At 45.4% G+C, this 23,952-nt stretch overlaps 1 protein-coding gene across 1 annotated transcript in view; it reads left to right on the plus strand.

The window, feature by feature from the left end:
• Positions 1–23,952, plus strand: part of LOC117356964 (serine/threonine-protein phosphatase PP1-beta catalytic subunit-like) — a 168,395-nt gene that overhangs the window by 40,895 nt on the left and 103,548 nt on the right. The window contains 3 exon segments of the mRNA XM_033936984.1: positions 6,021–6,082; positions 6,084–6,153; positions 19,545–19,775. Of these exon segments, the coding sequence (XP_033792875.1) occupies positions 6,021–6,082; positions 6,084–6,153; positions 19,545–19,775 (363 nt within the window).

The following is a 23,952-nucleotide window of genomic DNA, read 5'->3' on the forward strand; positions in this document are numbered from 1 at the left end:
TTGATGCCTCACTGTGGTGACAAGACCTTTCACAGCTCCACGGGGCGGTGAATGGCCTTGTCCCCATCCCCGCAAAGGCTGCTATTTTTCATTCCCCGTTTTGGCGGGTTACCCGCGGCTAAACACGGTAGCCGCGGGTAAACCGCCACCGTGTCATTCTCTAGTGCCAACCAATAGGACCACCTGTTAATCAGTTTTCTATCTCCGCCTGCTGGTAGATGTGTGCTATCCCACTAGTCTCTGGATTCATCTGCTGCTGTTGCTGAGGAATGTATATCAGACTATTTTTACATTGGCTGTAAATATGAGCTTATAACAACACAAGTTACAGCCAAGTTATTGTTGAAATATACTAACAGCTTATCAGGATCAGTGTTCTCCCTAGGGCCTTTTAGTTGGGCGGTTCGCCCAGCTAATTTAGACGAGCGCCCAGCTATCATCTGCTGCTGCCGCTGCTGCTGAACATTTAAAAAACCCAAAAAACCCCGTCTTAGAGATTTCAGCCCGTAGCGAACTTATGCTCCGGGGCTCTAACATATGCGTGCCGGCTTCCTTTCTCTTCCCTCCGAAACCGGAATTTATGTCCCGGGGGGGGGGGGAGAAAAGAAGCCGGCACGCACATGTTGAGAGCCCTGAAGCAAGCATTCGCTACAGGCTAAGGCGAGAGACAGGTTAGTGAAGCATTTGCTCTTCTTGCTGCCGGCTCCTGCTTACTTTCTGTTTCCACGAAGGCAGGACCCAGCAGCATTTCCCCCAATAGGTCGATCGCGATCTTGGGCCGATCAGCCTTCCTCTCCCCGATGGCAGAATTGATGTCGGGGAGAGGAATGCTGGTCGGCCGAAACAGTGAGAGCTTGGGGCGGCGTCGGCTTTCAGGCCTGTTATTGGTGGCGGTTTGGGTCCTGGTCCCTGATGGCAGTGGCAGTGGCTTGGGAGAGGGCAGGGAGAAAGAAAGAAAAAGGGCAGGCAGGGAGACAGAAGGAAAGAAGAGAAATAGAAAAAAAAAGAAAGGGAGGCAGAGAGAAAGAAAGGGCAGGGAGAGAGGAAGGAAAAGTTGGGGGAGGGAATGAGGTCTTGAGGAGAGGAAGCATACAGGCTAAAAGAAGGGAAGAAAGATTGGATGCACAGTCAGAAGAAGAAAGTGCAACCAGAGACAAATGAAATCACCAGACAAGGTAGGAAAAATGATTTTATTTTAAATTTAGTATCTGAATTTATATTTGCTGTCTATATTTTACACTAAGGTCCCCTTTTAATAAACCGCAATAGAGGTTTTTAGCTCAGGGAGCCTATGAGCGTCGAGAGCAGCGCTGGGCATTCAGCGCAGCTCCCTGCGCTAAAAACTGCTATCGTGGTTTAGTAAAAAGGGAGCGGGGTATATTTGTCTATTTTTGTATGGTTGTTACTGAGGTGACAGTGCATAGAGTCATCTGCTTTGACCTCTTTGAAAAACCCTGGAATAGGAATGATAATTAACATTTTCTATGCGTACAGTGTGCTTTGTGTTTTTTTAAAATTTTATTGTTGGTAGATCATTTTGACTTGGTCATTTTAAAAGTAGCTCGCAAGCCCAAAAAGTGTGGGCACCCCTGCTCTAGAACATCGCTCCTTAGTTTTATCAAGTGGTGCAGTGAGGGGCCAGCACTTTAGATCTTATCACCTCATTCTTTCTTTTTTTCTCCTCATGTACAGCGCGGTTCTTTATTCTAAGCAGCTCTGGCACTAACAGTACTACGGGTGCCCTATGCTACTTTCACTACCACTTGCAGTCAGGTTCGGCATTTTATCATGGTTTTGGTTTTTTTATTTAGTTTTTCACCAGTATTTTCATTTATTTATTAAAGCAGCCTTTTTTAACAGCCCCATGCCTCTCCCCTATCAGTGTGCATTCAATCCACTGCCAACACTTTTTTGGTGCCTCTTTCAACAGATCAAATATCATAGCCCCACTATCGCGTGTTCACATTTATTCTGCGTACGAGTTTATCTCATCAGTGCAGAGACCTTTTCGTTAAGTCCATTTTACTCTCCCTTTTTTACTTTCCCAAGTGCTGTGGTTTTATTCTTTGGTTTTAATAGAAGCTCATTTGAACAATAATTTAGATCTTTCCCAGGTTTCACTTTTCATCTACCCAGTCTTTTCTGGTTTCCTTTCTATAGTCTGCTTTTCGTCTGGAGTCTTTTGAGTTTAGAATTACATTTTATGACATATTTTTGTGGTTATAATTGTATGACATGTCTAAATCGGTCAAGTTATCCATTCTTTTTATTATTTTTTGTCCTCTCATACAGTGGCAGCCCGCCCCGGGTGCCAGCCTTAGTGGGGTACACAGCCGGCTGGATCCAGAACCTTCCGAGCTGCTCTAAATGGCACCTGCACCTCAGCGCGGCTGCCGTACTTATTCCGAAGCAGAGTTGGCAGCCACGCTGAAGTGCAGGAAGGTCCTGCGATGACTGCATTTGCCGTCTCTGCCTCCAGAAGACATAAGTGGCGTCGGAAGAGGTGGACTGGTAGCTGCAGTCATTGCGGAACCTTGCCACAACTCCCTGCGTCTGCCGGCCCATCCCCTCCAACATCTTCCAGAGGTAGAGGCAACAGAAGCAGTCATCATGGGACCTTGCTGGTTTGGAGGGAGAGAGGAGCATAGAAGGGTGGGTAGAGGGAGAAAAGGGGGTCAGAGTGGTATGGAATGGTGGTGTAGGGAGAGGAAAAGGGGCAGATGCTGATGGAATTGGTGTGCAGGGAAAGGAGAGAGAGACATAAGGGGAAGGATACTGGATGGAATTGGGTTGGAGGGAAAGAAAGGGGGCAGATGCTGATGGAAGTGGGGAGAGGGAGAGGAAAGAGTGAAATGCCAGACCATGGGCGTGTGGCAGAGGGAAGGGAAGAACAGGAGAGAGATGCCAGACCATTGGAGGAGGGAAGGGAAGAAGATGGATGCCAGAATAATAGGGGTGAAGGGAGAGATGGAAGGGGAATACAAGGAGAGAAGATGCCATATAGAAGGGGCAGAGAGAAGGTAGAGAGTGGATGAAAGGAAGAGAGTGTCAAGACTATGAAGAAAGCAGTAACCAGAGAAGACAATGTAGAAAAAAATTATATTTATTTATTTTTTTTGCTTTAGGGGAGATGCATTGCTGTTTCTGTGGTGTTGTCATTGTATGCAGAGTCCAGCTTCTTGGTGGTTCAATTTAACCTTTGTCTACGTTTTTCTATTTTATCACCCCTTTTACAAAACTGTAGAGCGTTTTTTTTTTTTAGCACCGGCCATGGTGGTAATTGCTCAGAATTCTTTGAGAGTCTGAACTGTTACCACCAAGGCTAAAAACCACATTACAGTTTTGTAAAAGGGAGAGAGGTTAGTTTGTGATTACATATTCCATACTAGGCGAAGGTGTTTTCTGTGTGCTGTGTGTTCGAAAGACATGGTTTTCAGTTAGGATTGACTGTGTAGGATTGATCTGTACTAGACTAGCTTGTTTAGTTTTACAATGGGTGTATTGATTTTGTACTGCTCACTGCAGTATGTAAGATGCTGCCTTTTCCTAGGTACACTCTTGTGTGATGTGTGGATTGTTATAAAAATCATGTTTTTCATACAGATGGGGGGGGGTGTAAAAAAATGATGGGCCTCGGGTGTCACATATGCTAAGTACACCACAGCCTTCATAGTTTATATCTAATCCACAAGCCTGCTTTTAGGACCTACAGGGTATGTATCCCTCTGATTCATGACAATTTCACTTCTCATGTTATCTTATCCATTCTTTTTATTATACAACTGCCCAGATAAGCATCAGTCTTTGACGTGATTGGACCTTGAAAACTAACGGCAACAGTGTTCTCCCAGAAATTTTTTCCAGCCATGAAAACTATTTGCTGCATTTAGTGTGCCACAAAAAACATTTGCTCCGTTTAGTTTGCCGGAGTTAAAAAAGTTTGAGAGACGCTGCTCTATACCATTTGAAAGAGGGCAGATATCTAATTATTCACTTCTAGAATTGGATACTTCTTAAATTTAATAAAAAATTATGGAACAAGTGTCAAACCTTAAGAAAGGCTGCCATATTGAGCATTGGAAAATAACTAATAATAATTAACTAATACAAATAGTACACATTTAGGGCTCCTTTTACTAAGCTGCGCTAGCAATTTTACCATGCGCTTAGCTCGTGCAGAATTGCCGCAATTGAGCTGGCGTTAGTTCTAGCCGTGTAGCGCAGCAATTCTGCACATGCTAAAAACGCTATTGCAGCTTAGTAAAAGGAGCCCTTAATTTTTCCCCACACACCAAATTTCCCCGTCCCGCCCCAATGGCTACTTTTTCATGCCACCCGGCTGGAAAAAATTTCTGGGGAGAACACTGAGGATGAATTGTGTTACAATCACAGTGTTTGTGGAAAAATACTAACAGGAAAGCTATTGAAAACAGTATGATACATTGTTTATAATCTAGGCTGGATACATTGTAGCAGACAAACTGCTCAACAGCATAATACATTGTGGATAATACAAAAGTAATACAGAGTTACAGGCTTGAAGGAATTAGGTAAAAAACATCATGTCAAGGTGGTCAATTCACTAATCTAAAATGTCTACACGAAACCTTTCATAAAATAGTGAAAGCAGAGTAGATTGATAATAAATTGAATTAAAACCTTCTAATAAAGTATGTAAAATTCTTACAAAAAGCAATTTAACACCGCTGAACATTTTCAGTATTTTGACACACTGGCCCTAAATTTGCATAATTTTAAGAACAACTAAGCCATTGGATAGCAACAAGGCAGATTATATGAAAATAAATAAATAAAATGTCCAATAATGGACTGCTTTCTTAGGGGAGGAAGGGAAAGGTGAGAGAGATAAAGACGACAGAGCACCTGGGGGGGGAGGGAGAAGGGAGATGAGAGAGAGATGACACACCACAGGGGGAGAGGGGGAAGAGAAAGAGAGATGACAGACTTAGTAGATAAAGAAAGGTTGTTCACCCTCTCCAAGGTAGAGAGAATGAGAAGGCACTCTCTAAAGTTAAAAGGAGATAGATTCTGTACAAACGTAAGGAAGTTCTTCTTTACCCAGAGGGTGGTAGAAAACTGGAACGCTCTTCCAGAGGCTGTTATAGGGGAAAACACCCTCCAGGGATTCAAGACAAAGTTGGACAAGTTCCTGCTTGACAATGAACGTACACAGGTACGGACTAGTCTCAGTTAGGGCACTGGTCTTTGACCTAAGGGCTGCCCTGGGAGCGGACTACTAGGCACAATGGACCACTGGTCTGACCCATCAGCGGCAATTCTTATGTTCTTATGTAGTCATGATTAATCGCAATTAAATTTTTTATTTTCCTGCAGCCTTAGTTTTAACCACTGCAGAATATCACATTGTGAAACTGACATTCTAGATTTGCTGTTTCAATTATTTGCAGGTTTTGTGTATTAAGTGGAATGTCCTTCTGACAACTTAAACACACGTTGGAGGCATTAGTATAGCTCAGTGTCCCGCAAACATTTTTTTTGCTCTGGCACACTAACAGAGCAAATGTTTTTCTGTGGCTCACCCACAGTCCCGCCTCATATAAACCTCATCTCGTTTTCCTTAAGCTCGGTGCCCTGTCTGGAAGGCCTCTGAGCATGCGCGGATGATGATGTCGCACGTATGCACATGAAATATCATATCAACGTCTGCGCATGCTCGGAGACTCTCTAGACACAGCCCCGAGCTCAGGGAAAATGAGAAGGTTCATGTGGGGATGAAGAGGAAGAGAGTTGCTGATGCTGGAAGTGACCCAGTCCCTGGCATCGCACCCGGAATCTTGCCATGGCACACAGTTTGTGATTCACTTGTATAGCTATAAACTGATTTGGTTAATAAGTGGTATGCAGAACAGGAGAAAGTTCTGTTTAAGGCAAGATTTGTTCCTTGATGCATGAATAGATAAGACTTTTCACTTGCAATATGTTAATGTTCTTATATTTTTGGTTACTGTTCAGAAAATAAATCTACAACTTTATTTCAGTGCGAGGATGTCGTCCTGGGAAGATTGTACAGATGACAGAAGCAGAAGTTCGGGGCTTGTGTTATAAAGTCTCGAGAAATTTTCCTTAGTCAGCCCATCCTTTTGGAACTGGAGGCACCTCTGAAAATTTGTGGTAGGTAAAATTATGTATTAATACAATAAAACAACAAAACACTCAAAATAGATATATACAGTGGTACCTCGGTTTACGAGTGCACCGATTTTGCAAATGTTCTGCAACGATGAGCAAAACATTCGACAAAATCGGCGCCCTCAGAAACCGAGCACGCCTCGATTTGCGAGCATCCCCCCCGCAACCGGCATCCCCCGCCACGCCATCATGCACCCCCGCCGCGACCTGAGGTCCCCCAATCCCACCCGAACCCTCTCCTTACTTTAGTGTAGCCTCCGCACGGCACCAGCATGTCTGTGCTTTGGTGCCGGTGCCCGAAGATCTGCCTCCTGTGCTGGGCCTTGAGCATGCGCCTAGCGGGTTGTATTTCTCACCTAGCAGCATGATAGAGGTTCAGAAACGGACTTTTTCAGAGATATTACTGGTTCTCTATGGAAATTTCTAGCATTTTTGTATACCTCCAGCATGTGGTGGGTTGTTCCTAGTCTCTGGCCTGCCTCTTAGCAGTGCAGGGCCTTACCTGGTTGAGTCCAGAGCTTGGCTCAGTAACCCCAAGTCATCTTTGCTGAAGGGAGTTTGGGTTAGAGAGCTGAACAGGGACGACGGGGATCCCGTGGGTTCCCCCCCTCGGGTCGCGGGGATCCTGTGGAGTTGGGTGCAACTCGAGCCGCTAGGCTCATCTTCTTTTCCTACCTGCCCTGCAGCAGCACACATAGTCGACCTCGAGCCTCATCAGACCTTCCTCGTTTGGGACGTCTCTGACCTCGAGTAAACCTGCTGTCTCTTCCCCTGAGCTTCCCTCAGCAGAAGGTTCTGGCGGTGGTCCTCAAGCTTTCCAAGACTTCTAAGTCGAAGCACATCTTCACTGCCACCTTGGAGCCTATAGCTTCAGCAAGTGGTCCGGTTTCAGACGCGGATCCATCTTTGCCGGCTTCTCTCCAGACCATGTTAGAGCAGCAGTTTGTTCAATTACTGACCAAATTTGGGCCGATGCTGTCTTCTCTAATCCAGCCTGGGCAATCGGCAGTCTCCCGTGAGGTCAAGCCTCTGCCTCGAGCTGAACCTTTACACTCTATGCAAGGAGCAGAGTTTTTGCGAGTGTCTGGTCTGGCATCTACGCACTCTTTGCAAGGAGTAGATTCTTTGCGAGTGCCTCAACAGGAATCCTCACACTCCGTACAAGGAGCAGAGTCTTTGGGAGTGCTTTGAGATTTCTCCATCAAAACTCCTGAGTTTTGATCTACTGCTTTTAGCCCTATCCATTCACCGGTAGCATTGCCTACTTCCATCTCTAGGGCGAAGTCTCCTCGATCCTCGAGACCTGCTTCCACACACCATTCTCGTCATCGATCGAGGCCTTCATCAAGGCATCCGTACAGGCATAGGTCTTCTTCCAAAGAGCAACCTTCTTCGTCTAGGCCTCATTCCAGACCTTCCAGCTCTTTCAGACCACCAACTTCTCGATCGAGGTCTCTGCTTCCAGACCTCGAGGACTCAGCTGCTTCCATTGCCTCATTCAAGTCTCCATATTCTTTTGATGGTTGTTTCTCCATAGAGGCTTCCCCTCTGACCCAGGCCACCTCGAGGTCATCAAGTCCCTATCGGGGCAAGGCCTTGGCGGATCAGCTGTCTTTCTCTGCTTTTCTTCGCCAGATGGCTGATGACCTAGAACTTCAATTAGATGCTGGTTCTAAATATTCTGAGTATCTCAAGGTCATGCAGCTCCCTCAACCTCCTGCGGAGTCACTTAAGCTTCCTCTTCACAAGCTTTTGTCTCAGACTTTCACACGCTGCCTGGAGACCCCTTATATCATTCCTGCTGTTCCAGGCAAATTGGACTCCAGGTATAGAACTCTGCTTTGTAAAAGATTTGAAAATTCACAGTAGTCTCGCCAATCCCTTCTTGTGGAGTCCTCCTTAAAAAGATCCCATCCTTCCAGAGTCGATGCTACTATTCCTCCTGGAAGGAGGGGAAAACTATGGACAAGTTTGGACGTCATCTTTATCAAAATGCTATGATGTCCTCCAAAGTCCTTAATTATAATTTTAACTTTGTTATTTATCTCAAATTCCTCATTGATCTTCCTAAATTTCTCAATTACCTGGATACACAGAAGCACTTCGAATTCCAAGAAGTTATTGCTACTCTGTCACAACTCAGATTGCATCTTCTTCAGTCCTCTTAAAATGCCTTTGAATTGTCAGCCAGGGCCACAGCTTTCTCTGTAGCAATGCGCCGCTTGGCCTGGCTTCGCACCATTGACATGGACCCTAATCTTCAGGACCGCCTGGCTAGCAGACCTTGTGCAGGCAATGACTTCTTTGATGAATTCATAGAGGCAGCCACTAAGAAATCGCTTGAATATGAAAAATCTTTTCCTTCCATTGTCAGACCAAAGCCTAAACCAGCTCCTGTGAAACCTTCATGCCCTCCTCCAATTTTCCACAGGCGTTATACTCCGAGGGCGACTCCTTACAATCAAGTAACAGAAGCAACAGAAACCTTAGCCTTCTGCTGCACCTAAGGCTGCGCAGCCTTTTTGACTGTTTAAAACAGAGCATAACCTCCATCATTTTGTCTCTGTTCTCTCTTCCCCCCCATAGGAGGTCATCTCCATCATTTTTATCACCGATGAGAGACCATTATATCTGAGCTCTGGGTGCTGTCAATCATCAGGGAAGGATACTCTCTTCATTTCACTCAGGTTCCTCCAGAGCTTCCTCCAAGAGAGTATCCTTCCAGTCCATACTAGACCGCCCTTCTTCAGGAAGCTTAAGCTCTGCTTTGTCTCCGTGCCATTGAACCAGTTCCTTTGAAACAGCAGAACAGGGGGTTTTACTCCCGTTACTTCCTAGTTCCGAAGAAGACGGACGATCTGTGACCCATTCTGGATCTCAGGGCTCTCAACAAATTTTTATTCAAAGAAAAATTTTGCATGTTGTCACTGGTGTCCCTTTAACCCCTTCTAGATCAGAACGACTGGTTATGTTCTCTGGATCTCAAGGAGGCTTATACTCGTATTCCCATTCATCCGGCCTCCCGTCAATATCTCAGATTTCGGGTGGGGAATCAGCATTACCAATACAGAGTGCTACCCTTTGGCCTGGCTTCATCTCCCAGTGTTCACCAAGTGCCTGGTGGTGGTAGCAGCAGCTCTAAGGAACCATGGTCTTCAAGTGTTCCCCTACCTAGACGACTGGCTCATCAAGGATTCAACATCTCAGGGGGTTATTGTAGTGACCCAATGGATTACATGGATCCTACAAAGCTTGGGATTCGAATTCAACTTTCCCAAATCCCAACTTCAGCCCTCTCAGAATCTACAGTTTATCGGAGTTGTTCTGGATACTATCCAACTAAGAGCATTCCTTCCGCAACAATGTCTGGAGGCTCTTCTTCAAGTCTGTCATGCAGTGTCTTCCCGCTCTTCAATCTCAGCGAGACACATGATGGTACTCCTAGGTCACATGGCCTCCACAGTACATGTGACTCCTTTTGCCAGACTTCACCTTAGAATTCCTCAGTGGACCCTGGCATCTCAGTAGACACAGGCTTGCGACCCATTCTCTCGACACATTACAGTCACTTCTTCGTTGATACAGTCTCTCCGCTGGTGGATGCTTTCTTCCAATCTCTCCAGAGGCTTGCTGTTTCAAACGCCCCCTCATCAAAAGGTCCTCACAACAGATTCCTCGACCTACACTTGGGGGGGCTCATCTCGATGGTCTCCATACTTAAGGCCACTGGACATGTACGGATTGTCAGTGAAACATCAGTCTGTTGGAACTCAGAGCGATCTTCAATGCTTTCAAAAGCTTTTCAGCATCTTCTTCACGACCAGGTAGTCCTCATTCGGACGGACAACCAAGTCGCCATGTACTATGTCAACAAACGGGGGGACGGGATCTCCCTCACTCTGTCAAGAAGCTCTGAAGGATTGGGACTGGACAATCCTCCACAACACCTTCCTCAAAGCTGTCTACATCCAACGAGTGAAAAATTTTTGGCGGACAAATTGAGTTGTCTTCTGCAACCTCACGAATGGACACTCAATTCCTCACCTCTTCATCACATTTTTTCGCAGTGGTGAATGCCTCAGATAGATCTCTTTGCAGCACCCCACAACCACGAACTGCCCAGTTCTGCTCCAGAATATATTATCCTCATTGCCTCGAGGCAGATGCTTTTCTGCTGGAATGGACAAATCTTTTTCTCTATGCATTCCCTCCATTCCCTCTCATTCTCAAGACTCTTGTCAAGTTGAAGAAGGATCATGCCACCATGATTCCGATTACTCCTCGGTGGCCGAGACAACCTTGGTACTCCCTTCTACTTCAACTCAGCAGCAGGGAGCCATACCTTCTACCATTTTTTCCATCTCTGCTTACACAGAGTCAAGGATCTCTACTTCATCCCAACCTGCAATCTCTACACCTTACAGCTTGGTACCTCTCAACATAACTCCTTCAGTTTTCTCAACCTGTAAGAGACATTTTAGAGGCTTCTAGGAAGCCTGCCACTAGAGAATGCTACCACCAAAAATGGACTAGATTTTCTACGCGGTGCATCTCTCATGATAAGGAGCCTCAAGATTCCTCCTTATCTTCTGTTCTAGATTATCTTTTGCACTTATCCACCTCTGGCCTCAAGTCTACATCGATCCAAGTCCATCTCAGTGCAATTGCTGCTTTCCATCAGCCTATTGAAGGGACTGCTCATCCGGTGGTTTCCAGATTTATGAAGGGACTTTTCAGTGTCAAACCTCCTCTCAAACCACCTGCAGTCGTTTGGGATCTCAATGTTGTTCTTGCTCAATTGATGAAGCCTCCATTTCAACCAATGTCTACGGCTCATCTTAAGTATCTTTCTTAGAAAGTGGTTTTCTCAATTTCCTCGCATCTGCTCCAAGAGTCAGTGAGCTGCAAGCATTAGTTGCTGATCCACCTTTCACAGTTTTCCATCCATGACAAGGTGGTCCTCTGTACTCATCCTAAATTCTTACCTAAAGTAGTTTCAGAATTTCATCTCAACCAATCTATTGTACTTCCAGTTTTTTTTCCAAGACCTCATTCTCATCCTGGAGAATCAGCTCTTCATACTCTCAACTGCAAGCATGCTTTGGCCTTCTACTTGGAATGCACCAAACCACACAGAACTGATCCTCAACTTTTTGTCTCCTTCGATCCAAACAAGTTGGGACATCCAATCTCTAAGCGTACCATCTCCAACTGGATGGCTGCTGGTATCTTTTTCTGCTATGCCCAGGCTGGATTACAACTACAGAGTCAAGTCAAAGCCCACAAAGTCCAAGCAATAGCAGCTTCAGTGGCTTTCCTCAGATCCACGCCTATTGAAGAAATTTGCAAAGCTGCTATCTGGTCCTCGGTTCATTCTTTCACTTCTCACTATTGTCTGGATGTTTTCTCCAGACGGGATGGCCATTTTGGCCAGAGAGTATTACAAAATTTATTCTCCTAAATTGCCAACGCTCCCATCATCCCATTCTGGTTAGCTTGGAAGTCACCCATATGTGAAAATAGGCTGCCTGTTTTTCCTGGGATAAAGCATTGTTACTTACCTTAACAGTTTTTATCCAGGGACAGCAGGCAGCTATTCTCACAACCCACCTACCTCCCCTGGTTGGCTTCTCTGCTAGCTATCTGAACTGAGGAGATTCGCCCTGCACTGGGCAAGAAGGCACTTGCGCATGCGCGGTGTGCCTGACTTGAAACTTCTATATTTCTACAAGCAAGTCTGCTTGCGAGGCTGTGTGCATCTGGGCTCCGTGGATGATGTCCGTGGGTGACATCACCCATATTTGAGAATAGCTGCCTGCTGTCCCTGGATAACAACTGTTACGGTAAGTAACTGTGCTTTCTCAGACTTCTTTTTAATGCTATTGCATTTTTTTCCCTTGTTCTGTCAAGGGCACCCTATTTCCGAGTCCTTCTCTGGTTCCTAGGCTCATGACAGGAGTTTTTTCATGTGTGTAACCACACTTCATTCCTTCTTCTGTCGTATGGACTATTTCTGTGGTTTTTTTCCTGATTGTTGATGCTATCATTGGTAACAGTGGCGTCAGCTCCACTTGCGTTTATTACCTGTAAAATGTTTTTTTCTTATGTCTCTCACCTCCTCCAGGGGGGATTGGTGCGTTCCTGCCCTGCTAGCAGTTTCATTATTATCAGTCTTTCATCAAGCCAAGGTGATTCTGTGTTCATGTCCACAGTATCTTCTACTTTTTACATTTAGCTCAGTCAGTTCTTCTGTCTGTGTTGTTTCCTGCACCTCGTTTTTCCTACGAGGATCCTGGCTTTATATGTTTTGTCCTATAAGTGGTTTTTTTTGTCCTCCTTGTTACGCAGGTCGGAGCTGCAGTGATTTTATCCCAACCTTTTCTTTTGATTCAACTTAGTTTGGATATCCTATATTCAGGGGAATGATTTTCACTTGGCTGATTGCCTCCCTCTTGTTCTTCTTTCTTCAGACTGGCCTGGCACAGGGATATCGTGTCCCAGTCCCTAAGTTCGAGTTCTGGCAGCTTTTGTTGTTTTCCTTCTAGTTATATTTCTGAGGAACTCTGTACAGCTGTCACAATGTTCTCATTTTGTTCCTTCACTTCTCTCTGTTGTCTGTTTTTTTCTCCAGACAGGATGGGCGCTTCGGCCATTTTGTTTTCCCATTGTATTTCTTGGGCCAACTCTCCCACCATCCCGTCTCTGTTAGCTTGGAGGTCACCCATCAATGAGAATAGGCTGCCTGCTTGTCCTGAGATAAAGCACAGTTACTTACCGTAGCAGGTGTTATCCAGGGACAGCAGGCAGATATTCTCACAATCCTCCCACCTCCCTGAGTTGGCTTCTTAGCTGGCTTATCTTAACTGAAGGACTGCGCGCCTATGTCGGGCGGGAAGGCACTCGCGCATGCACGGTGCGGGCGTCAAGAACTTTTTTCAAATTCGTGAAGTGTCAATACCGGGGCTCCATCAGTACTGTCACCCATCAGTGAGAATATCTGCCTGCTGTCCCTGAATAACACCTGTTACGGTAAGTAACTGTGCTTTACTGTTCTACTTGTTACACTTCTCTGCAGTATGCTGAGTTTTTGTTGCATTTCTCTGCAGTATGCTGAGTTTTTGTCTAACAAGTTACATGTTATGATCTCTAGACTATTTCTAGGTCACCTCCTTTTTACCTCTCTCACTCTTACCAATAATATATTCATTCCTGCTAACATAATACAGTCATGTAAAACTCAGAACTCCTCCATGGTTCTCACAAAAGCCTGTAATCTTGATTCACCATTGGAATAATTTTAAGTGTCCTGGTGGTCTTTACTGAATTGATGACCTCATATGACCATTTCTTAATGGTCTCGCAGAGTTATGTAGTATTTTTTTTTTTTTTTAATTCTTTATCGATTTTCAAATTATTGACAGTGCAATATATAAATATATAAACTTAAATAAATCAAGAAAAGCACTTTCAACTTACCTACCTATATGAACAATCATTTTATCCCCCCACCCATCCAATAATTAATCAATAAAACACTAACACAAAGATTCACCGCACCTCAAGAAGGACATGGCAGTACTTGAGGGAGTATAGAGAAGAGCAACTAAGATAATAAAGGGTATGGAAAACCTCTCATATACTGACAGACTGAAAAGGTTGGGGCTGTTCTCCCTGGAGAAGCGGAGACTTAGAGGAGACATGATAGAAACCTTCAAGATCCTGAAGGGCATAGAAAAAGTAGACAGGGACAGATTTTTCAAATTATGGAGAACCACAAGTACAAGGGGGCACTCGGAGAAACTGAAAGGGGACAGGTTTAGAACAAACGCTAGAAGTTCTTTTTTACCCAGAGGGTGGTGGATACATGGAACACGCTTCCAGAGGCTGTGATAGGCAGGAGCATGTTACAGTGCTTCAAAGAAGGTTTGGATAGGTTCCTAGAGGACAAAGGGATTGAGGGGTACAGATAGGAGTAGAGGTAGGTTATAGGGATAGGAGCAAGAGGTAGTTATAGAAATAGTCAGGGACCACTGCTCAGGCAATAGGCCTGATGGGCCGCCGCGGGAGCGGACCGCTGGGCGAGATGGACCTCTGGTCTGCCTCAGCGGAGGCAACTTCTTATGTTCTTATGTTCTTAACCCTTTAAAGGCATCGGGGACGATTGCAGTGGAGAGCAATAGGTTGAGGATGAACAGAGGGCGATATAGCACAGAGTAGGTGAGTGTGAATCAGAATCCTTGCTCTGTCTTGCAATCCAGTGTCTCTCTCCTTCTGCGACCCTGATTCAGTCTTTCTTTTCTTCTCCATTGTCTCTCGAACCAGCCTCTCTCTGTCTCCCTCCCCCAACACACACAGAGTTCAGCAGCACCTTTCCTTCTCCATCCCCCAGATCAAGCAGCATCTCTCCCTTTCTCTCTTTCCTCCCCCTAGATCTAGCAGTACATCTCCCTCTCCTTTCTTCAGCTCAGCAGCACCTCTCCATAATATATCCCCCCACCCAGATCCAGCAGCACCTTTCCCTCTCTCATTCTGCTCCCCAGGTCTAGCAGCACTCCCTGTCGCACATCCCGAAGCACCTCTCCTGCTCACCTTCACTCCCAGGTCCAGCAGCACCCCTCACTCTTCTCTCCAATTCTAGCAGCACCCCCTCCCCTACCAAGGCCAGCAGCATCCTTCCCTCTCCTGTCCCTAGGGCCAACAGTATCTTTCCCTCTCACCACCCCTCCCAGTTCCAGCAAAACCTCTTCCTCTTCTCCTGCTCACAGAGTCAGCAGTACCCCTCCCTCTCCTGTCCCCAGAGCCAGCATCTCTCCCAATTCAGAAGCACCCTTCTGTCTCATCCCCTCCATCACTGGGACTAGCATTCATCAGTCTTCTATTTCAGGGGCCAACAACACCCCTTTCTATCCTCCAACCAACCTTCCTTCCTTCTGCCCCCGAGCTGGCACCCACTGCTCACATTCACCATCCTGGATCACTGCAGATAATGGAAGCACAGCTATTCCTATACACAAACTCATGACCTTTGGCTAGGCTGCACCCCATCTCCTCTATGCAGTTTCCTATTTCCTCAGAAGCGGGGTGCAGCCTAACCAAAGGTCATGAGTCTGCGTGTATGAATAGCTGGGCTTCCACTATCTGCAGCAATCCAGACGGTGAGCGAACTGAATGAAAGTGGTGGTGCTGGCTCAGAGCCAGAAGGAAGGAGGGTTGGTTGAGGGATAGAAAGGGGTGTTCCTGGCCTTGGGGATAGGATGGGTGCTGCTAGATCAGGGAGGGGGGATAAGAGAGATGGTGCCGGCTTGGGGGAGGGGGAAGAAGGAAGACGAGCTACTTGGCGCTGCAGTATATGACATGACTTCATCAAAGCAGTGCATTGGGCCCCCTTGACCTTCTCGGGCCCGAGGCACCTGTCTACTAGGCCTACCCTTTAATCCTGCCCTACACGCCTCCACTCTGTGTATAATATAATTACCAGAAATAAATTAACATCAAAGAAGATGACAAAACATGATGGAATTTATGACAAAAATGCCAGAGTAAATACATGTGCATTAAGCTGTTTACTGTACTAATGCTTATCTCAGGACAAGCAGATGGTACATTCTTACAGATGGGTGCTGTCATCCACGAATCCTGGTAAGGACAATGCAAAAGTATACTGTCATTTAAAATTTCTTCAAAAGTCTCAAGACTGCTCAAACCATGCAGGTGCCGGTGCCTTCTTTCTCAATTTTGGCTATAGGGACTATCCAGTGTTCTCCCTAGCGTTTTTTTGCCGGGTGCTCCTCCCGGCTAATTTAGGTGAGCGCCCGGCTGTCATTGCGATCATGAATCCTGCTGCTGCCGATACTGTCACTCAAACAAATTTTAAAAACCCCTCTCACCGGCTTGGGGATTCCCAGGCCTGACTTGGCACAGCCTGAAGTTCTGTGTTCGACTCTAGCCAAAGAAAGTTAAAAAGAACCCCCCCCCCCCCCCCCGAAAAGCCAGGTGATTTTTCAAACCTTCCTTGTAAACACTAGCCTGGACTAGCAGCAGCACTGCTCTCTCCTTATTGTAATTTGCCTGACAGCTGCCGTAACTTTAGCGAGTCAATTTCCTTCTGCTGCCTTGGGGATTTTGCTAGGCTGCCCCACCTCCAATGATGCAACTTCCTTCTTCCTCGGAGGCGGGACAGCCTAGCAGAGGAGTTCCATCCCCTTTACTATCTTGGTCCATTCTTTAAAGGATGATTTTTTGGCTCTAATAGCCTCTTTTACTTCACCTTTTAACCACGCCGGCTCTCGTTTCCTATTCTTTCCACCTTTGCTGATATGTGGAATACATCTGGTCTGGGCTTCCACGATGGTATTTTTAAATAACATCCACGCCTGGTTTACAGTCCTAATCTTTTGCAACTGATCCTTTTAACTTCTTTTTAACCATTTTCCTCATTTTATCATAGTCACTCTTTTGAAAATTAAACGCCTCTACAGTAGATTTCTTTTGTGATGTTACTCCTGGTATCAGCTCAAATTTGATCACGTTATGATCACTGTTTCCCAGCGGACCCAACACAGTTAGCTCCCATACTATGTTTTGAAATCCACTAAGGACCAAATCTAAAATAGCATTCCCTCTTGTCGGTTCCCAGACCAGTTGCTCCAAGAAGCAGTCATTTATGACATTTAGGAATTTTACCTCCCTAGCACTCCACTCAGCGGACAGGAGAGAAGAAATAGTTTCAAGTTTATTTAAAATTTCTTTTACTACTCAATCAGGCTTCTGAGCGGTGTACAATAAAAATACAGCTTCCAACAGATAAAACAAGGTTTGAACTTGACAATTAAAAATGACAAGGGAGGTTAGAAGAACGAAAAACTCAGGAAAAAAACGAACGAGAACAAGTGGAAAAAGGGGAAGAACTACAATATTCTAAGAAAAGAGAACAAATAAAGGGAAAATGATAGGAGGGGGGTTTGCCTACAGCAGTCAGCAAGTATTTGGCCCTTACAAGGGCAGTTAAGTATCAAAGGCATCTTGGAACAGAAATGTTTTCAGCTGTGTTTTAAAATGGAGCAGAGATGATTCTTCATGAAGGTAATTGAGAATAGAATTCCAAAGAGATGGTGCAGTCACTGCAAAGTTATTTAATCTTATCGTGAAGAGGTCTTATCGTGAAGAGGTCTTGAGTGCTTTAGATGGACAGTAGGGAATGAGTAGGCTATTGATAAATTCAGGTTGATTGCTTAGACATATTGAAGCTGCTTGATGTCGAGAGAGTTCTTAGTTATCTTGAGGTGACAAATGAGTTCCACCTGTCGGACCAACTATGTGTCTTGACCAGGGCTGCCCAAGTCCGGTCCTCGATGACACAAAACTATCCAGTAGGGTCAGAACTGTTGAGGAATGCAAAGATCTGCAAAGAGATCTGAACAAACTGAGCGAGTGGGCAGAAAGATGGCAGATGAGCTTCAATGTTGAGAAATGTAAAGTCTTGCATATAGGGAAAGGGAACCCGATGTACAGTTATACGATGGGAGGGAGGGTACTGGGGGAAGGCAACCTAGAAAAAGACTTGGGGGTATTGGTGGACAAAGCAATGAAGCCGGCGGCGCAATGTGCAGCAGCCTCAAAGAAGGAGAACAGAATGTTGGGCATTATCGAAAAGGGTATCACTACCAGAATGAAGGAAGTTATCCTACCACTGTATGGAGCGATGGTGCGCCCGCATCTGGAGTACTGCGTCCAATACTGGTCGCCATACCTTAAGAAGGATATGGCGATACTCGAGAGGGTCCAGAGAAGAACGACTAGGATGATAAAGGGCATGGAAAACCTTTTGTATGCTGAAAGGCTGGAGAAGCTGGGGCTCTTTACCCTGGAAAAGCGGAGACTTAGAAGGGGACATGATAGACTTATAAAATCATGAAAGGCATAGAGAAGGTGGAGAGGGACAGATTCTTCAGACTAGCGGGGACAACAAAAACAAGAGGGCATTCAGAAAAATTGAAAGGAGACAGATTCAAGACAAATGCTAGGAAGTTCTTCTTCACTCAGAGGGTGGTGAACACCTGGAATGCACTCCCAGAAGAGGTGATAGGACAGAGTACAATATTGGGTTTCAAAAGGGGATTGGATGACTTCCTGGAGGTGAAGGGGATTGAAGGATACAGATAGAGGGTAACTATACAGGACACTAAATGAATAGGGAATATACGATTTAGGTAAAGGATCACTTACAGGTCATGGACCTGGGGGGGCCGCCGTGGGAGCGGACTGTTGGGCACGATGGACACCTGGTCTGACCCGGCAGAGGCAATGCTTATGTTCTTATGTACTGGCAGGCCAGGTTTTCAGGATATCCACAGTGAACATGCATGAGAGAGATTTGCATACCAAGAAGGCAGTGTGGGCAAATCTCTCTCATGCATATAGATCTCAAGGACTGGATTTGGGCAGCCCTGGCATCTCGGGGCCCATCTGGAGGGCCTCTGTACATGCGTGGACATCTATGTGATGTCACGCATATGTTTGATGTCATCACGGCTACGTCTGCGCACTTCTGGGTGCCTCAAGCTGTGGCCACTACCTTTAGGCCCTGTCGAGAAAGTTTGAGAGACACTGTTCTAGAGGTTATCTCTTGCTTTGGTATGGACTAAGGAGAGGGGGCACTGCCCAGAGATACAAGGGGGTGAAGAGAAGAAAATGATTGATGTCTTCTACAAGTAGCTTGTGAGTTGAGATGCTAACCCATCCATAAGGAATCGTATGCTGTTCTACAGCAGTGGTCTGAAACTCAAACCCTTTGCAGGGCTACATTTTGGATTTGTAGGTACTTGGAGGGCCTCAGAAAAAAATAGTTAATGTCTTATTAAAGAAATTACAATTTTGCATGAGGTAAAACTCTTTATAGTTTATAAATCTTTCATTTTGGCTGAGTCTTAATAATGTACTTTATAGCTAAAGAAACATATGATAAATAACAGTTTTATTTTACTTTGGTGATTTATGATAAACATACAGAGGGCCTCCAAATAGGCCACCGGGCCACGAGTTTGAGACCAATGTTCTTCAAGAAAGAGGATTATTGAATTAAGAACCTAATCCATCCTTGGTTGTATCACAGGGAAGTGATATATCAAATGCATGACCCATATTCATTCATCTCCCATGTGGATTCTGTCACAAATTGTCTCCTTGTCTCCAAATGTTCCATGGCAATGAAATTGTCTGGGGAAACTTCTATTTCAACAGTTTGCCTGTTAACTACTATTCCAAAATTCATTTCATATGTGTATAGATCCTTGCAATCTGATAAAATTTGGTATGATTGTGTGTGTGTGTATATATATTCATATTCTAACACCTGTTTGTTTCTAACTTTTTAGGTGATATTCATGGTCAATACACAGATCTACTTAGACTGTTTGAGTATGGAGGCTTCCCACCTGAAGCAAATTATCTTTTCCTGGGAGACTACGTAGACAGGGGCAAGCAATCTTTGGAAACCATCTGCCTCTTGCTGGCTTATAAAATAAAGTATCCAGAGAACTTTTTCCTATTACGAGGAAACCATGAGTGCGCTAGTATCAATCGGATCTATGGCTTCTATGATGAGTGTAAGTAGAAACAGTACTGGTCAAGTTGACTAAGTCTACAGATTTCATAGGTAATATGTAATTTCTTTAGCAACTCTTCAGACCGATATAGATATCTTACAAGCGGATATATATCTCATCATGACCAGCAGATGGAGACTGAAACAAAGCTGTGGAATAATACATAATAGGTGCCTTTCCCTATTCCTATCAGTCTTCTTTCAGTCAGCAGTTATGAGGAGCTGTACCCATCTCCCTTGGTAGAGCTGTTGGAATTTGTTTAGGGATCCTGGTCCTCGTTTTTGTGCCGGATTGAGCTTGGGTGGGCCCTGTTTGTGGGTCCTTCCGACCTCAGGAGTGCCAAACCCAGCAGGTCTTGTGCTGGGTCCCTCCCTCCCTTTCCTCCACTTCCCCAACATTTTTTTAGAGGTGCCTCAGCAGTAAGCCTTGCCCCCTAATTCAAGCAAGGCATACTGCTTTGAGAGATAGCAGAGTCTGTTCTGTAAAAAAAAATCCTGAGGTCTGAAGGGTTGCTTTCTCTTTAAATATGCTGTAAATCACTGTATTTTTTAACTAACCGGCACTTTTCTTTTAGCTAGGTCACATATGGAGCGCTTGAGCACTTCTCAGGGAAAGAGGTGCTCAATTTGGTCCAGACGCAAGGCACTTGAGGCAGGCCTGAAAACAGCTGTTCGGGTCGGTGCGGTAATGGAGTAGTGACTGCAGGGTAGTCTGCAGGGAACAGTGGGGAAGCAGCTAGGACAGTTCAGGCTGGGACAGTTCAGGCTTCCAAGCCGATACAGGCCCTGGAGGGGTTATTTTTGGCGGGAACTTTGCCATTTTTACAGACGGGCCCCTCCATTTTGTCTGCAACCTCAGGTGACCTTCCCCCTGCTGTGGCAGGGAGTCCCATGGAACTCTGGGGGGGGGGGGATTTTTCCAGGATTTAATTTTTGCTTTGTGCAGAACCTATTTTCAGGCGGCTGGAGATCCCCGCGTGCGCTCAGGAGGTTTGGTGGGGACGGGGGGCTTTGTCTCCCTCTACACCTTTGGCATCCCCTCTTCCTCCTTCCTCGTCCAAGCGCCCGAGGGTGACTTGGGATGAGGATTTGTGATCAGAGAAGCGTGCCAGCCTGGCTGGGGACCTGGATCCTTTTGAGGAATTCCAGGATCCTCTCGAGGGTACAACTGCTGGCATCAGAGCATCAGGTTTCCCGCTTTCTGATGAAGAGGCGTCCGTGGTGCACCTTTTTCAGAGGGATGAGCTGCCAGACCTGATTCAGCAGGTCTCCTCGGTGCTGCATTTCAAAGAGGTGCCACTGGAGACCCCACATGTGGGGGACCCTCTTTTTTGGGGGATCTGTGTTGCTTCCTATGCATCAATTTATTTGGGATATTGTCCTGGCGCTGTGGAATACGCCGGAGGCGCCGTTTCGGTGAGCGCGCGCCATGGCTTGTTTGTATCTCATCCTGGAGGGGTATAGGGATACCTTGAAGTCGCCAGTGGTGGACACGGTGGTCTCGGTGCTTGCTAAGTGGCATACCGTGCCTGTTAAGGGCAGTTCTGCCTTACGGGATTCTGAGGAGCATAAATTAGAGCCCATTTTTACACAGAATTTTGATGTCTTGACCTTGGGGTCCAGGCAGCTATTTAGGGGGGGGGGGCTGGTGGCTCGTGCCGTTTTTCTGTGGGCTGAGCATGTCCTGGATCGTGAGTCTGATGACTGGTCCTTGACGGATTAGGAGGTGGCAAAGATTTAGATGGTTGCCTCATTCCTCTCAGATGCCCTTTATGTCTTGGTGCGCACGTCTGCCAAGTCTATGGCTTTTGGAGTGGCCACACTTAATCGGCGGATGCCGTGTCCAAAACTAAACTCATTAAATTTCTTTTTTATTTGTTTCCAAGTTTTTCCAAGTTTTATTAGTGCTTGATAAATCGCTTATTAAATACCTAAGCGATGTACAATTCAAGTAAAATAGAAATACAAATACACTGACCTTTAAATTAAAAAAAACATACTGGGTTAACACACATGAAACAAGAGGGTAGAGGGGGAAAGTTACAATATATTTGTAGAGGAAAATATACATTTAAGGGAAAAATAACTCAGGGAAGGGAAAAAAAGCAAAATTATGGAATATTAAATCTAGCGTTAAAAAAAAAAAAATAATTTGTAAATCTGAGATTCATATGTTAAAAGCTTCCTTGAAAAAATAGGTTTTTAAAGCTCTTTTAAAAGAAATGAGGTCCTTTATGTCTCTAATGTACTGAGGTATAGAGTTCCATAAGTTAGGGGCGATAATTGAAAACATGTCTTGTCTTCTAGTACCAATAATTTTTAAAGATGGAACTGTTAACAGATTGTTTGAAGCTGATCGAAGAGTCCTTGAAACGTTATATGGAATGAGCAGTCTAGTGATGAACTGAGGTTCATTATAGATCATAGATTTAAAAACTAGCAGTAATATTTTATACGAGATTCGATGAGCAATAGGAAGCCAGTGGGAGTCTATCAACAGAGGGGTGACATGGTCAATTTTTTTTGCATTATAAATTAGTTTGACTGCAGTGTTTTGGATGATTTGTAACCTCCTTTTTTCTTTTTGCGGTATATTGAAAAAAAGGGAATTGCGGTATATTGAAAAAAAGGGAATTGCAGTAATTGATTTTGGAAATAATTAATGAGTGGATCAATATATTTATAGACTTAGGTTTAAGAAACTTGGATATAGAACGTATCATACGTAATTTATAGAAACATGATTTAACTGTGTTCCCTATATTATCGTGAAATGAAAGCTTATCATCCACGATGATACCTAAAATTTTAATGAGGAAACAGAATCTAAGGGAATGTTGTCTAGGACAAAGGCAATGAAATGAAATGTCCTTTTTCCAAGGGAATAGCATAGATTTTGTTTTTTTGTTATTTAAAGCTAATTTGTTAGTGTTCAACCATTTTTTTATTGAGTCTAATTTCTCGTTGATTATTGAAATTTCGTCAGGATTTCCTGGATCAATGGGGATCGGCATAAGCGAAAGATGTAAAACCGATAGATTGACAGATGGAGAGGATTTGGATAAGTTGGTTCAAACTCTGATGGACTCTAAAGTGCCCCACCTGCCTGAGGACCGTGCCCACCCGGCAGCTCGGGGTGACACTGCCTGGGGGCATCTGCAGGAGATCTGCAGATATTGCCCTAGGTGTGGGGCTGCTCCTTTCCTGACTTTGGAGTTTTCCTGGGGTCGTTTTTATCTGTGCATGAAGTCCTTTGAGGGGGCCTGTCGGAGGGGATAGGAATCCCTCCACTGGTTCCCCCACTGCCCGTTCTGCCTAATGACTCCTTGCCGGCGCCCCCTCTGGTTCCAGTGGGTGCCTGGCTGCACAAGTTTTTTTCTCAAATGGGTCGCGATCACATCCGATCAGTGGGTCCTGGAGGTGGTGTGGGATTGATATACTCTGGAGTTTGCCCACTCTACCAGATCATTTTCTAGGTTCTTCGTGTCAGGCGGCCTGGAAGACGCAGGCTTTTTGTCAGACCCTTCAGCTCTTGCTAGATCTCAAAGCGGTTGTTCCAGTGCCCCCTCAGGAGTGTGGCACCAGCAGGTACTCAATTTACTTTTTGGGGCCCAAGAAGGAGGGGACCTTTCAGCCCATCTTAGATTTCAAAGGGGTCAATAGGGCTCTCAAAATTCCCTCTTTTCGCATGGAGACACAGCGGTCTGTCATTCTGATGGTTCAGCCAGAGGAGTATCTGACTTCTCTCAGTCTGACGGAGACCTACTTGCATGTTCCATTTCTGGCCTCCCATCAGCGCTTCCTTCGCTTTGCGATCTTGGGTCAGCACTATCAGTTCTGTGCACTTCCTTTTGGCTACGGCTCCCCGGACGTTAACCAAGATTATGGTGGTCGGCAAGGCGGCCTTGCGGACAGAGAGCATTCTGGTGCATCCCTACCTGAACGACTGGTTGATTTGGGCGAAGTCGTTTCAGGAAGGCACCCGAGTCACGGCTCTGGTGGTGAAGTTTTTCCAGTCGCTGGGATGGGTGGTCAACCTTTCCAAAGTCAATTGCTCCTTTTCAGCATCTGGAGTACCTTGGGGTTCTGTTCAACACCTCCTTGGGGGAAGGTCTTCCAGAGACATAAGAATTGCCGCTGCTGGGTCAGACCAGTGGTCCATCTTGCCCAGCAGTCCG

The sequence above is a fragment of the Geotrypetes seraphini genome, chromosome 3 (assembly GCF_902459505.1).
Source record: "Geotrypetes seraphini chromosome 3, aGeoSer1.1, whole genome shotgun sequence".
In the NCBI taxonomy this organism is placed as follows: Eukaryota; Metazoa; Chordata; class Amphibia; order Gymnophiona; family Dermophiidae; genus Geotrypetes; species Geotrypetes seraphini.